The 15,978-nt window shown below is 44.2% G+C and overlaps 1 protein-coding gene across 4 annotated transcripts in view; it reads right to left on the bottom strand.

The window, feature by feature from the left end:
* ZDHHC6 (zinc finger DHHC-type palmitoyltransferase 6) overlaps positions 1-15,978 on the bottom strand; it is a 68,805-nt gene that overhangs the window by 6,302 nt on the left and 46,525 nt on the right. For 3 of the 4 annotated variants that reach the window (XM_056530377.1, XM_056530376.1, XM_056530374.1), the window contains exons 7-11: positions 15,281-15,448; positions 14,901-14,942; positions 7,502-7,647; positions 7,362-7,408; positions 4,675-5,228 (exon numbers count right to left, since the gene is read on the bottom strand). In XM_056530377.1, coding sequence (XP_056386352.1) covers positions 5,128-5,228; positions 7,362-7,408; positions 7,502-7,647; positions 14,901-14,942; positions 15,281-15,448 — 504 coding nt within the window. In that variant the 3' untranslated portion in view covers positions 4,675-5,127. Of the gene's footprint in view, positions 1-4,674; positions 5,229-7,361; positions 7,409-7,501; positions 7,648-14,900; positions 14,943-15,280; positions 15,449-15,978 lie in introns of those variants that run through there. The other variant, XM_056530375.1, reaches the window with a different exon arrangement.

Raw genomic sequence — 15,978 nt, 5'->3', positions numbered from 1 at the left:
ACAGACTGCAGGACCTATCACTTGAAGGGGTACTCCGCTGGAAACTTTATTTATTTATTTATTTTTTTAAATTAACTGATGCCAGAAATTTAAACAGATTTGTATATGACTTCTATTAAAAAAATCTTAAACCTTCCAGTACTTAGCTGCTGTATGCTCCCCAGGAAGTTATTTTCTTTTTGAATTTCCTTTCTGTCTGACCACAGTGCTCTCTGCTGACACCTCTGCCGAATTCAGGAACAAGCAAATCCCCATAGCAAACCTCTCCTGCTCCGGACATGGACAGAGGTGTCAGCAGAGAGAACTGTGATCAGACTGGAAAGAACTACACAACTTCCTCTGTAGTATACAGCAGCTGATAAGCACTGGAAGGATTAAGATTTTTTTTTAATAGAAGTAATTTACAAATCTGTTTAACTTTCTGACACCAGTTCATAAAAAATAAAATAAAAAAAAAATAAAAAAATCCCAGCAGAGTACCCCTTTAAATATGTCCGCCAACAAACCTAACATGGTCACGTGATAACGAAAACACTGATATCTAACAGTCGAGCCGGTTCTACGCTTTATACTCTGCTACATTGCTGGTTTCCTAAAAATAAAAGGTTCATCGCATTATGAAAAGTTCTGCAACTTACTGCTCAAAATGTTAATTTACAAACATGAGCGAATTAAAGATAAACTCATGATGACACAGTCCTGCTCACACAGCTGTAAGGTTTGTTACTATGTATTCAACTCAGACAAGTTAAAGGAGAACTCCAGGTTTGATTTTATTTTGTGCTGCCCATATCATGCACAATCTCCGTTACTAGTCCTACAGCGCTATCTGCTTTATTCCAGTAGAGCTGGCATCTCGGTGTTTCATTACTGTAACTGGGTCATGTAATCACCAGTAAGATACACAAAAAAAACTCAGTGTTTAATGTGTAAGTGGTCAGTCCTGGGTCAGCTGACTTCCTGTAAACTACACGACGACATCATCACCTATCAGATCACTTCTGGCAGCTTCCAAACCCCTTCTTCCCAGCTCTGTATATTGTTGCTGCTATCTCTATGGGAACAGGATAAATAGTAGCTATACTCATCCCCTCCAGCTCTATCTGTATACTGCTGTTATCTCTATGGGATCAGGATATATAGTAGTTATACAAATTCCCTCCAGCTCTATCTGTATACTGCTGCCATCTCTATGGGACCAGGATATATAGCAGTTATACACCTCCCCTCCCAGCTCTATCTGTATACTGCTGCCATCTCTATGGGACCAGGATATATAGCAGTTATACACCTCCCCTCCCAGCTCTATCTGTATACTGCTGCCATCTCTATGGGATCAGGATATATAGCAGTTATACACCTCCCCTCCCAGCTCTATCTGTATACTGTTGCTATCTCTATGGGACCAGGATATATAGCAGTTATACACCTCCCCTCCCAGCTCTATCTGTATACTGCTGCCATCTCTATGGGATCAGGATATATAGCAGTTATACACCTCCCCTCCCAGCTCTATCTGTATACTGTTGCTATCTCTATGGGACCAGGATATATAGTAGTTATACTCATCCTCTCCAGCTCTATCTGTATACTGATGCTGTTCTCTCTATGGGATCAGGATATATAGCAGTTATACACCTTCCCTTTCAGCTCTATTTGTATACTGTTGCTGCCATCTCTATGGGATCAGGATATATAGCAGTTATACACTCCCCCTCCAGCTCTCTGTATACTGCTGCTATCTCTATGGGATCAGGATATATAGTAGTTATACCCCTTCCCCTGCCAGCTCTATCTGTATACTGCTGCTCTCTCTATGGGATCAGAATATATATAGTAGTTATATATATCCCCTCCAGCTCTATCTGTATACTGCTGCTGCTGCATTACAGAGTTATCTTACCCTAAAAACATTATTTCTAGGGTACAGTATCTCCAAAATAAGGCAGGATACCACATGGTGGAACGCAGTCGGAAGGCACAGAGAAAAGTGTCGCCATACACGCTTCTACCAGCCTGAAGGTTCTTAAAGAGGATTGCCTTAACTGATACACTGTAACGAACCCTCAGCTGTTTGTGGTTAAATCAAGATTAGGGTTTTTCTCATCGAGAAAGTAGAAACCAAGAAGTAACAAACACAAAACATAACAAAAAGTTGCAGAATGTTTCATTATACAGCGATTAACCTTCACTCACACTAACAAGTCATAGGAGGGGGGGGGGGGGGGGGAGCAACAGCGCAACCTGTCGCGCCAGACCGAAATTAATAAGAATGATGGCACCCCGCATAGCAAAGTCAGGGTGAGCGATGCAAATCCCTAAAGGGTGTAAATGACCACTATTAACCCTAGAGAAATTAGTGAGCAACGATGGAGCCGGCTTGAAAGACATAGCAGCGGCTCCACCTGCTGGTGAATAAAAAAAATAAAAATAAAAAAAGCAGTGTTTCCGGGCATGCTGGGAGTTGCAGTTTTGCAACAGCTGGAGGTATGCTGGATAGGAAACACTGCTTTAAAAAGGGGCATCAGTTACCTGATAAATCACTATAACATCTGCCTGAAAACAAGACAATCACTTAAAGGGGTACTCCGGTGGAAAACTTTTTTTTTTTTTATCAACTGGTGCCAGAAAGTTAAACAGATTGGTAAATTACTTCTATTAAGAAATCTTAATCCTTCCAGTACTTATTAGCTGCTGAATACTACAGCAGAAATGCTTTTCTTTTTGGAACACAGAGCTCTCTGCTGACATCACGAGCACAATGCTCTCTGCCGACATCTCTGTCCATTTTAGGTCCATTTTAGAAACATATGCTGCTCTGGACAGTTCCTAAAATGGACAGAGATGTCAGCAGAGAGCACTGTGCTCGTGATGTCAGCACCAGAGTACCCCTTTAATGCAAGTGTGGACCTGCTTTTACTAATCACTAAGGGTTCCTTTGTATGACCCCTAAAAAAAAAAAGCAGGACAGGTCATAGCCATTTAAATAGACATAATCAATTTTTTGGGGGGCAAAAAAAAAAAAAAGAACTCCATAAACACTTGGGGTGTGAACCCAAGGATGACGCTATTTGGGTGCACGTGTTGTCTGAAGACACCGCATGGTGGTGGAAGAGGTAGGTTACATTGATGAATGGGTCTGTAACTGCAGCTAGTAAAGTTCCCCTATAAAGGGGAACTCTGAGAACACAACTTATCACTAATCCTGTAGATAGGGGGATAAGTGTCTGATCGTTTGGGGGGTGACCGCTGGGACTCCTGCAATATTCAGTATGGGGCCCGGCTACTCACCAATGCCTGAAGCTCTCTGGTCCCCACATTCCGAGATAAGCCGGAGTGGCAGCCAGCTGAGCCAATCACCAGCTGAGATGGCACTCCGCCTCAACCGGTCATTGTCTGAGCACTCAGGATAGCAGAGTGCCGAACCCTGTACAGGAGATCACATGGGGTGGTGGGGGAGTGATGCATTCTAGTAGTTGCACCACTCGCGATCAGACAGTTCCCCCTATCCTGTGGTTAGCGGATAAGTTGTGTTCCCCGGAGAACCTAATAAAAGGGAAATTGACAACAGTTTATAGTCCACATTAACCTGCTGGTATAGGCCGATAGCGCTCCTCACACTGACGTCCATGTTACTTTTCGTCTGCCCGCCCATTGCACTGTTAGGCTATGTTCACACCAGGAATCCATGGAAATTTACTGCGCATTGGGAGAGATTTATCAAAATCTGTGCAGAGGAAAAGTTGCCCAGTTGCCCATAGAAACCAATCAGATCATTACTTTCATTTTTAACAAGGCCTCTGCAAAATGAAAGAAGCCATCTGATTGGTTGCTCAACAACTTCCTCTGCCCAGGTTTGGATAAATCTCCCCCATTATGTTCAATGGGATTCCACTGTCCCATCCACACAGCGTAAATTCCACAAAAAACTAAAAGACCTGTCTTTAAATCTTGCGGAATCCCATTGAAATCAATGGGGTTCTGAATGTAGGCAGAATTTAGTGTTTTGTAACGCACAGAAATTCTGCTCACGTTCCGCAAATCTGCAAAAATTCCTCAGGAAACTTTGCAGAATTTTAGCGGAACATAGTCTTATTCCAGAAATACTAATTACTAGAATTAAGCAAATTATGGCGTTTGGTGTTACCTAGTCCCTAAGTGCACCACTCCACCAAGAACGCCTCCTTATATACAGTCATGAACCTCCCCTGCAGTAGCCTAGCATAAAGAGGTACTCCGCCCCTAGACATCTTATCCCCTATCCAAAGGATAATGGATAAGATGTCTAATCTTGGGGGTCTTGCCGCTAGGAACCCCCGCGATCTCTCCTGCAGCACTCTGTCATCTGGTGCACGGAGTGAACTTCGCTCCGTGCCTGATGACTGGCGATGCAGGGACCGGAGACTCGTGACGTCACAGCCCCGCCTCCTTAATGCAAGTCTATGGGAGAGGGCGTTAGGGCAGTCACGCCTCCTCCCATAAACTTGCATTAAGGGGGCGGGACTTGAGGTCACGAGGGGGTGGGGCCATGACATCAGGAGTCTCTGGCCCCTGCACCGCCAGTCATTAGGCACGGAGCGAAGTTCGCTTCGTGCACCAGATGGCAGGGGGTGCTACAGGAGAGATCGCAGGGGGTTCCTAGCGGCGGGACCCCCACGATTAGACATCTTATCCCTTATCCTTTGGATAGAGGATAAGATGTCTAGGGGCGGAGTTCCCCTTTAATAGAGTGCTGAGAATTTGGGGGAGATTTATCAAAACCTGTGCAGAGGAAAAATTGCCCAGTTGCCCATAGCAACCAATCGGATCGCTTCTTTCATTTTCCAGAGGTCTGTATTCAGCTATATCACTTCAGGGGAGATTCATGAAAATACATAAAAAGGGTGGGGAGGTGCATTTAGGGACATTGTGACACCCCCCAGTGCACCAAACACCATCATTTGTATAATGCTAATAATACGTTTTTTAGAATAACTATGCAATGGATGGATGTAAGAAAAGTAATGTGGTCCTTAGTGTGAGGAGCGCCGGTCAGTATGGACTAAACTGCGGTCCGCTTCCCCTTAAGATCTGTGATAAGTATACGAGGAGAATAAGAGCCGAATACTAAGGGGTGTCCTGTTTTTGCTATCTTGTCTTTTTCTCGTCATCTGACTGGTCGGAGCCTGTATCGGATACGTGTTTTACCACACATCTTCTGGGGAACCAGCCCCTGATTCGGATTCCATCTGTGGGAAAAAAAAACAAAAAAATATTAAGAATTACTTTAATATCCCCATCTCCTTCAGCTAAATCCACAGCGTTCTACAATGTGCCAACGGCTACCTGGAATCTGTCAACAACTACTGATTTGTCATGATACAACTCGCTGCCATTGAAGATTTAAAGGGGTACTCCGCTGATCAGCGTTTGGAACAAAATGTTCCGAATGCTTAGAGCCGGCGCCGGGAGCTCGTGACATCATAGCCCCGTCCCTCATGACGTCACGCCCTGTCCCCTCAATGCAAGTCTAAGGGAGGGGGCGTGTCACACTGATTATGGGATCTGCTGCATATTTTCTGCAGCTGATTTTGCCACCCATTGAAGTTAAAGGACATGTCCGGCGCGCACTTTTCTCATTTTATCCCGTCCGGGCTGCATAAAAAAAAAAGAAAAAACTTTCTCTTACCTGCCAACGAGCCCCCGGAGCTCCGATACAGTTGTTCGGTCCCCGGGCTGTTTTCTTCTTACTTCCTGTTAGCCCGACACGTCACACAGAGCTTCAACCTATCACCAGCCGAGGCGGGACATCGCTGCGGCCAGTGATAGGCTGAAGCTCCGTGTGACGTGCCGGGCTAACAGAAGGAAGAAGAATACAGCCCGGGGACCGAACACCTGTACCGGAGTGTACCGGAGCTCCGGGGGCTCGTTGGCAGGTAAGAGAAATTGTGTTTTCTTTTATTTTGCAGCCCGGATGGGATAAAATGAGAAAAGTGCGCGCCGGACATGTCCTTTAATGGGTAGTAAAATCAGCTGCTCAAAATATGCAGATCATCCTGTACGTGTCAACCCACCCCAAGGGAGTGTTCACAAATGCGTATTTTTGCTGCAGATTTTGCTACTTATTGACTTCAATGGGCAGCAAAATCTGCAGCAGAAATAAGCAGATGTGCAACGGAAAATGTGCACGTGTGAACATACTCTAAGGGCTCGTTCACACGGATGAATCCGCAGCGTGGATCCACCGACAATGGACCATACAGTGTGCCTCCAGATGTGTGTCTGCTCGGAGCAACTATCCGCCGCTATGAGCAGACACACTGCGATGTGGGAGTCGCCGTGCGTGTACTCGCAGACATCGCGGCTGCTCCCCCTGCTCCCTGAGCTAGGCCGAGAGCAGCCGCGATGTGTGAGAGTATACTGCACATGCACGCGGAGACTCGCACATTGCAGTGTGTCTGCTCATAGCAGTGGATTGCCGCTTCAAGCAGGCGCATCTGGAGGCACACTGTGGGGGCCATAGTTGGCGGATCCGCAGCGTAAAGTATGCTACGGATCCATCCATGTGAACAAGCCCCAGCAGTGGGCAGCAGTAAATTGTAAAGTTTTAAATCATCAGCTACTATACTATGAGGCTCGATGACTTCTATGGCAGTGTTGAAGATACCAGAGGACAGGACTCTGCATATCCAGCGCTCCCTTACAAATGAATGGAACACTTGCCGTCTACAGCACTCGTTCTCTCCCAGAGCCGGGGTCCCAGAAGTCGGACCCCTTGCGATCAGACACTTATCACCCAACAACCCCTTTAACAAAAGTACAACCAAAAGCATAGTGCATTTCAAGTGTAAATTCAGAAGATGGAAAATCTGGACCAAATTGTGTGGATCTGTTACAGATTTGACATGGCGATTACGCAAAATAAACATGATTGATAAAAAATAAATAAATAAATAAAAACTCAATAGGGGGGTTGGATCCAGGAATAGAAAAAAAGAGCTATTTGACACTATTGCGGACTGTCAGTGGACCCATTTAAATCAATGGTAGTGTAACTAGCAGCAGGATTCCTGCTGCTAATAATAGCGTGTGAACACACCCCAAGTCTAGATATAATCTGAATGCAACAGGCTCAGGCTCTTTGAATGAACAATGTAAACCAGTGTTTCCCAACCAGGCTGCCTCCATGTGTTGCAAAACTACAACTCCTAGCATGTTTTCTAAACAGTGTGCCTCCAGCTGTTGCAACACTACAATTCCCAGCATGCCCGGACAGCCTTTGGCTGTCCGGGCATGCTGGGAGTTGTAGTTTTGCAACAGCTAAAGGCAGCCTGGTTGGGAAACAGTGTTTCTATATATTTCAGTGCAATCCAGACACTCACCTGTAGGGGGACAGCCCTCAAAAATCTTGTCTCCATACATCCAGTGCCTGTAAGAGTAAGACACAGAGCAGTCATTTACTACATTCCTTCTGGGGGTCCTGTGTTATGTGAATACTGTGCAGGGTGGCAAAGGTACTTACTTCAGGCCTCGGGTAGCCAAAACCAGATCTCCCTTTAGGAGCTTCATGCGCGGCTCCTCGGTGCACGGTGTCGTGAAGAAGGTTCGGATGCCTTTGGTAACAGGACAGCAGGCGCCGCTAAAATCCTCAACCACTCTGTACCTCACCTAGATGGAGGACAAGATTCACACCCATTAAAATCATATCCTGGGGGGGGAGCAATGCGCAGGTAAGATGGGTCCTCCACAGTGAAAGCAGTAGAGGCTCCTCAGTGTTGATTTAAAGGGGTATTCCAGGAAAAAAATTTTTTATATATATATATATCAACTGGCTCCAGAAAGTTAAACAGATTTGTAAATTACTTCTATAAAAAAAATCTTAATCCTTTCAGTACTTATGAGCTTCTGAAGTTAAGGTTGTTCTTTTCTGTCTAAGTGATTTCTGATGACGCCTGTCTCGGGAACCGCCCAGTTTAGAAGAGGTTTGCTATGGGGATTTGCTTCTAAACTGGGCGGTTCCCGAGACAGGTGTCATCAGAGAGCGTTTAGACAGAAAATAACTCAACTTCAGCAGCTCATAAGTACTGAAAGGATTAAGATTTTTTAATAGAAGTAATTTACAAATCTGTTCAACTTTCCGGAGCCAGTTGATATATATATATATATATATATATATATAAATAAATAAATGTTTTTTCCTGGATAACCCCTTAAGGACTCAGGGTTTTTCCGTTTTTGCACTTTCGTTTTTTCCTCCTTACCTTTTAAAAATCATAACCCTTTCAATTTTCCACCTAAAAATCCATATTATGGCTTATTTTTTGCGTCACCAATTCTACTTTCCAGTGACATTAGTCATTTTAGCCAAAAATTCACAGCGAAACGGAAAAAAAAAATCATTGTGCGACAAAATCGAGGAAAAAACGCCATTATGTAACTTTTGGGGGCTTCCGTTTCTACCCAGTGCATATTTTGGTAAAAATGACACCTTATTAATTTGTAGGTCCATACGGTTAAAATGATCCCCTACTTATATAGGTTGGATTTTGTTGCACTTCTGGAAAAAATCATAACTACATGCAGGAAAATGTATACGTTTAAAAATGTCATCTTCTGACCCCTATAACTTTTTTATTTTTCCACGTACAGGGCGGTATGAGGGCTCATTTTTTGCGCCGTGATCTGAAGTTTTTATCGGTATGATTTTTGTTTTGATCACACTTTTTGATCACTTTTTATTCATTTTTTAATGGTATGAAAAGTGATCAAAATACGCTTTTTTGGAATTTTTTTTACGTGTACGCCATTGACCGTGCGGTTTAATTAATTATATATTTTTATAATTCGGACATTTACGCAAGCGGCGATACCACATATGTTTATTTTTATTTGAACAATTTTTTTTTTTTATGTGAAAAGGGGGGTGATTCAAACTTTTATTAGGGAAGGGTTAAATGACCTTTATTAAAACTTTTTTTTGCAATGTTATCTCTCATGCTGATCACAGGCGTGTATTAACACGCCTATGATCAGTGTTATCGGCGCTTGACTGCTCCTGCCTGGATCTCAGGCACGGAGCAGTCATTCGTCGATCGGACACAGAGGAGGCAGGTAAGGGTCCTCCCGGTGTCCTGTAAGCTATTCGGGACGCCGTGGCGGTCCCGAATAGCCCGACTGACTAGCTGGGATACTTTCACTTTCGCTTTAGAAGCGGCGGTCAGCTTTGACCGCCGCTTCTAAAGGGTTAATACCGCACATTGCCGCGATCGGCGATGTGTGGTATTAGCCACGGGTCCCGGCCGTTGATGAGCGCCGGGACCGAAGCGATGTGATGCCTCATATCGCGGGAGCCGGCGCAGGACGTAAATATACGTCCTGCGTCGTTAAGGGGTTAACAGGCCTAAAAGGGATTTACAAAAGAAGGCAAGGGGTGGTTCTCAATTGTCAGGCTCCGGTTCTATTATTAATCCCCATAATTGGGCACTTTCATTAAAACCAATCTTTGCTATTGCACTCCTTATGGTAAATTAAAAAAATCTTTCTAATGTAGTTTGTTTAAAAAAAATGAAGTTTTCTATGTTTACTTTGTGTTTAAAAAAGCTGCCATTAGGTGTCTCCCTACTTGTCCAGAGAACATTTTCCCCCCATCTCTTGCATAGACTTTGGACTCCTGCTGGCCTGGGAGAAGTCCAAAATCAGGAAATGCAGTCTGGAGTGCTGAGGGGTGTGTGCGCAGCCTTAGCCAATCATAGCTCATCTCACACTGAACTGCTCTGGGCTGTGTGTAGCAGAGTGAGGGATGAAGTTCTCCCCTATATGGCTTCAGATGATGTCACGCCTGCTGGGGAATGCCCCTTCCCAGTCTGACTGAGCAGAAAATACAGAGTAATATCAAGGTAGAAAACTAATAAATAATAAAAATAAAAGGCAGATAGTGGTTTATTATGACGGGGGCAGTTAACTGGGAGGATTAAGGACACACGGTTTTTCCATTTTTTCCTCCTCACCTTTTAAAAATCATAACCCTTTCAATTTTGCACCTACAGACTCATGAGGGCTCTTTTTTTTTATTTTTATTTTTTTGCACCACCAATTCTAATTTGTGATGACATTAGTCATTTTACCCAAAGATCTACGGTGAAACGAGAAATAAAAAATTGTGCGACAAAATTAAAAAAAACACAATTTTTTTATTTTTGGGGGCTTCCGTTTCGACGCAGTACATTTTTCGGTAAAAATGACACCTTATCTTTATTCTGTAGGTCCATACGATTAAAATGATCCCCTACTTATATAGGTTTGATTTTGTCGTAACTACATGCACAAAAATTAAGACGTTTAAAAATGTCCTTTTCTGACCCCTATGACCTTTCTATTTCTCCGCATAAGGGGAGGTTTTGAGGGCTCATTTTTTTGCGCCGTGATCTGAAGTTTTTATCGGTACCAGTTTTGTTTTGATCTGACTTTTTGATCGCTTTTTATTGTTTTTTTTTTATGGTATAAAATGGGACCAAAAATACACTATTTTGGACTTTGGATTTTTTTACGAGTACGCCATTGACTGTGCAGTTTAATTAATTATATATTTTTATAGTTCGGACATTTACGCACGCGGCGATACCACATATGTTTATATTTATTTTTAGTTAAATTTTTTTTTTTATGGAAAAAGAGGGGCGATTCAAACTTTTATTAAGGAAGGGGTTAAATCACATTTATTAACTTTTTTTTTTTTTTGCAATGTTATAGCCCCCATAGGGGACTATAACATACAGTACATTGATTCAACACACTGATCAATGCTATGCCATTGCATTGTATTGATCAGTGTTGTCGGCGGTCGATTGCTCAAGCCTGGATCTAAGGCTTGGAGCAATCAATCGCCGATCGGACGTGCAGGAGGCAGGTAAGGAACCCTCCTGATGCGTTCCAGCTGATCGGGACATCGCAGTTTCACCGCGGTGGTCCCGATCAACCCGACTGAGCTGCCGGGAAGATTTTAGTTTCACTTCAGAAGCGGCGATCAAGTTGAAGGGTTAATATCGGGCATCACCACGATCGGTGATGTCCGGCATTAGCTGCGGGTCCCGGCCGTTGGTAGCCGCCAGGACCAACCCAATATGACGCGGGGTCACCGCGTGACCCGGCTTTATATTGCAGGAGCAGGCGGTAAATATACGTCCTGCGTCGTTAAGGGGTTAACAAGATCATGACAGGTACTCTTTAAAGTGGTGGTACAGCAAAGGAAACCTGTGTATGGTGTCAAATAGTATAATAAAGTAACTTACTAATATAATGTTATTAGCCATACTGCACAGATCTTTCATATCAGCTATGCTTTTTCCCTTGTAAGCTGTGACGTCTCGTCACAGGCTCTGAAAGCTCTGCTCTGTCCCTTCTCCCCTCCTGTCAGCATTGTATGTGACCAATGATGTAATGGGGGATGCTGGTATTACTGTTCATTTGATTTAGGACTAGATAGGATTAGATAAGGCAGCAGGAAGCTGCACTCAGTCACCGTATGTCAGAATAAGGTCCCTGCTCCTTTACCTAATGAGTCATAAATCTAATGAGCAGTTATACCAGCCACCCCTTAACATCAATGGTCTCAATCCATGCTGACAGGAGGGGAGGAGGGACTGAGCAAAGCTTTTAAAAGAAAAAAACTGTCAGTAGTTCACCCACACTAAACCCAATATACTGGGTGAACAGGAGTCCATACAGGGGAGAGTTGTGCGTCCAGAGAGCGCCGGGGTCCTCGCTACTCCCGACAGTTCTCACGTTATCAGGATGGGACGTGAAAGCTGCATAAAAATAAAAGGCGCATGCGCTCTGCAGACAGAGCGGTGCACTCAGGGGGTATGTGACTCCAAGTCACTAGGACGTGGGGTTGAAGAAAATGAATATGCAAACAACGGGGCAGGCTTAGAACCTTTCCTCCGGGACCCAAAGCGAGATGGACGGCGGGGGACCCGCCTTCAAAGCGACACTACACTGAGAAGACTGAAAAAAACAACTTTAGCGGAGGAATGCTCAGCGGCCGGGGCACACAAAAAAGTGACCCCTGTATGGACTCCTGTTCACCCACACTATCACCCAGTATATTGGGTTTAGTGTGGGTGAACTAGCTTACAGTTTTCCTTTAAAACCTGTGACATGACGTCATAGCTTACAAGGAAAAAAAGAGCAGAGCTGATATGGAAGACCTCTGCACCATGACTAATAACCTTATATTAATAAGCTGCTTTATTATACTTTTTGACCATACACAGGTTGTTTCTTTCAGTAGATAACCCCTTTAATGATGGGAACAATTTTAATTTCATAATATTTTTCCATCTACAAAGCCATGTGAGGGCTTGTTTTTTGCAGGACTGATTGTATTATCTAAAGACATCTGTCATTTAACCATAAAACATATGAAAAAAATAAATAAAAAATAAAAAACACTTTGTGGGGAAAAATTTTAAAAACAAACCAAAAATAAAAAAAATAAAATAAAAACTAATTGCAATATTGCAAATTTTTGGGGATTTTGCTTTTATGTTGGTCAAATTACAGTAAGAATGACATGTTATCTTTCTTCTATGGGTCGGTACAATTTAGACAATTATAATGCATATGGCTTTTCTTTTACTTCAGTGCCCTTTTATCATTAAAATTACTTTTCCTTAAAAAAAAGCACAGTTAAAATTGCCCATTCTGACCCCTATAACTGTTTTTCTGTCTACTGGGCTTTAGGAAGGCTATTATTGTTGTCTGGTGATCTGTAGCTTTTGGTTATTCTTTTTTCTTTTTCTGAAATGATGTGACCAAAAGTCAGAAATTTTGCCTTTGTTTTTTCTTTTATTCCGTTCATCATGCAGGATTAATATCATTATATTTTTAACTCTTCAGGACATTTTTATTAAAAAAAAATGGGAAAAGGGGTAGTGACATTTTTAGTCCTCCTAAGGGACTTGTATGAGCACTCATTCGGATCGCTCTCCATACACCTTTAACATTAAAGGGGTATTCCAGGCAAAAAAAATTTTTTTAAATATCAACTGGCTCCGGAAAGTTAAACAGATTTGTAAATTACTTCTATTAAAAAATCTTAATCCTTCCAATAGTTATTAGCTTCTGAAGTTTTCTGTCTAACTGCTCAATCATGATGTCACGTCCCAGGAGCTGTGCATGATGGGAGATATCCCCATAGGAGCTGGAGAGCTCCAGGGACGTGAGTCATCAGAGAGCAGTTAGACAGAAAGCAGCAACTCAACTTCAGAAGCTAATAACTATTTGAAGGATTAAGATTTTTTAAAAGAAGTAATTTACAAATCTGTTTAACTTTCCGGAGCCAGTTTTTGCCTGGAATACCCCTTTAAGATCGAGTACATGTATGTGATTTTGCATGAAGGGATTTAGATTATCAAATATTAGAAGACAAAAACATAGAGTTTTTTTTTTTTTTTTTTTTGTAAATTTACACAGGTTGGAACCCTATGCTATGTTAAATTTTGCAGAAAACCTGCAGGAAAAAAAACTGTCAGAAAATCTACACCAGCAGTAATTTTCTACTGTGGAAAACCTTCACCAATCTTCCCGATGCTCCTATGACAACTCCTCTGGTCCCCTATTTGTCTCTGTACACACGGCCTCGAGCCATGACATTTCGTCACGTGACCACTGCCATCTAGGACAGAGATTAGAAAAGTTGTCATGGGGACCCGTGCATGGGACTAAATTGTCTCAGGACTATTACTCAGCATGGTAACTATTTCTGCCCAGACCAGGTTGTATAGGGACACTTTAAAGGGGTACCCCGCCCCTTGACATCTTATCCCCTATCCAAAGAATAGGGGATAAGATGTTTGATCCCGGCTGCGGCACCCCAGACATCCAGTGCACGGAGCGAACTTCGCTCTGTGCCGGATGACTGGCGATGCGGGGCGGAGGCTCGTGACGTCACGGTCACACCCCACTTGTGACGTCACGGCCACGCCCCCTCAATGCAAGTCTATGGGAGGGGGCGTGATGGCCGTCACGCCCCCTCCCATAGGCTTGCATTGAGGGGGCGTAGCTGTGACGTCACAAGCCTCCGGCACTGCACTCAGTACTAGAGATGAGCGAACTTGCAGTAAATTCGATTCGTCAAAAACTTCTCGGCTCGGCAGTTGATGACTTATCCTGCGTAAATGAGTTCAGCCTTCAGGTGCTCCGGTGGGCTGGAAAAGGTGGATACAGTCCTAGGAAAGAGTCTCCTAGGACTGTATCCACCTTTTCCAGCTCACCGGAGCACCGGAAAGCTGAACTAATTCATGCAGGAAAAGTCATCAACTGCCGAGCCGAGAAGTTCATGACGAATCGAATTTACTGTAAGTTCACTCATCTCTACTCAGTACTCTAAACCTGTGTTTCCAAACCACGGTGCCTCCAGCTGTTGTAAAATTACAACTCCCAGCATGCTGGAAATTGTAGTTTCGCAACAGCTGGAGACACCCAGGTTGGAAAAAAGTGCTCTTAACCAGGGGTCTCAAACTGGCAGTCCTCCAGATGTTGCAAAACTTCAACTATAGCATGCCTGGACATGACCAGACAGCCATTTGCTGCAGCTAATGACTGTCGGGAATGCTGGGAGTTGAAGTTTTGCAACATCTGGAGGACCACCAGTTTGAGACCCCTGTTCTAAATGAATGCCGGATGCAGCAGGGAGATCGCGGGGGTCCCCAGCAGCGGGACCCCCGCAATCAGACATCTTATCCCCTATCCTTTGCATTAGAGATAAGATGTCTAGGGGCGGAGAACCCCTTTAACCGTATACCTCAGACCACATTGAGACCACTCATCCCTTCTGGATGACCAGGACATATCTGAGACCACACTGCAGGAACAGACCTGAAGATCAGACCCAAGACTCATGGAGCTTTTCCTATACTCACACTGCGCACACGCTTGTCTGCTTTCTGCTTCAGCTGCTCCACCTGGCAAAACACATAAGAAGCCATTACAATAAGTTAAATATAGAAGACTACACATTGTACCCCCAGCGATAAATATCCAAAATTATAGGGGCCAGATACAGAGGTCCAAACCCCCTGCTCCCCTTCTTGTGTAGCCATTGAGCTCCATGATAAACCTCTGGCTGTCTGCATGTATTTATATTGTACAGAGTTCAATGGGACCTTATTCCTAACTATAGTAGTCAGCAAAATACCATTGTCCTCTGTGGTTATGTGAGAGCTGTGATGGCTGCTGGGTCACCTACCTTCCTTATACTGCCCTTATTCTTTATATAATCAGTATATACACCAGTCCTTACCGTCAATGTGTACCTATGACACCCTTCACGGACTTGCCACTCTATTCCGTCCCCCACTGGTGAGCCTGACCAGTTGAAGACCTGTCGGAAGTTTCGCCACCTGCTGCCCAGGTCGTAGGGAAAGATGAAGGTTTCGCCCGTCTGGTAATACTGAATCCTGTCCTTGGCCTGTAAGTAGAGGGGAGATTACCCCCAATGTGATTTATTAGGGGAGTGCAGGTTATGAAGATTTTACCCTCCCCCTTGTTTCTTCTTTTTGCCGTAGTAAGTCTATCATGGCTGACATGGTTCCCATTATGGTGGGTGCCAATAACATACTTTATATATGGGTGAAATCGTGCTTCACTTATCTCCAAATTGCTATTTCAACTCAAAGATACATAGCAGAGACTTTAAAAATCTCCCGTCAGCCCCCGACCCCTCGCTCTCTCCCGTCAGCCCCCGACCCCTAGCTCTCTCCCGACAGCCCCCGACCCCCTAGCTCTCTCCCGACAGCCCCCGACCCCCTAGCTCTCTCCCGACAGCCCCCCGACCCCTAGCTCTCTCCCGACAGCCCCCCGACCCCTAGCTCTCTCCCGACAGCCCCCCGACCCCTAGCTCTCTCCCGTCAGCCCCCCGACCCCTAGCTCTCTCCCGTCAGCCCCATTCCCCCTAGCTCTCTCCCGTCAGCCCCATTCCCCCTAGCTCTCTCCCGTCAG

This window comes from Hyla sarda, chromosome 7 (genome assembly GCF_029499605.1).
Source record: "Hyla sarda isolate aHylSar1 chromosome 7, aHylSar1.hap1, whole genome shotgun sequence".
Classification (NCBI taxonomy): Eukaryota; Metazoa; Chordata; class Amphibia; order Anura; family Hylidae; genus Hyla; species Hyla sarda.
This window is presented reverse-complemented; position numbering and strand designations above follow the sequence as displayed.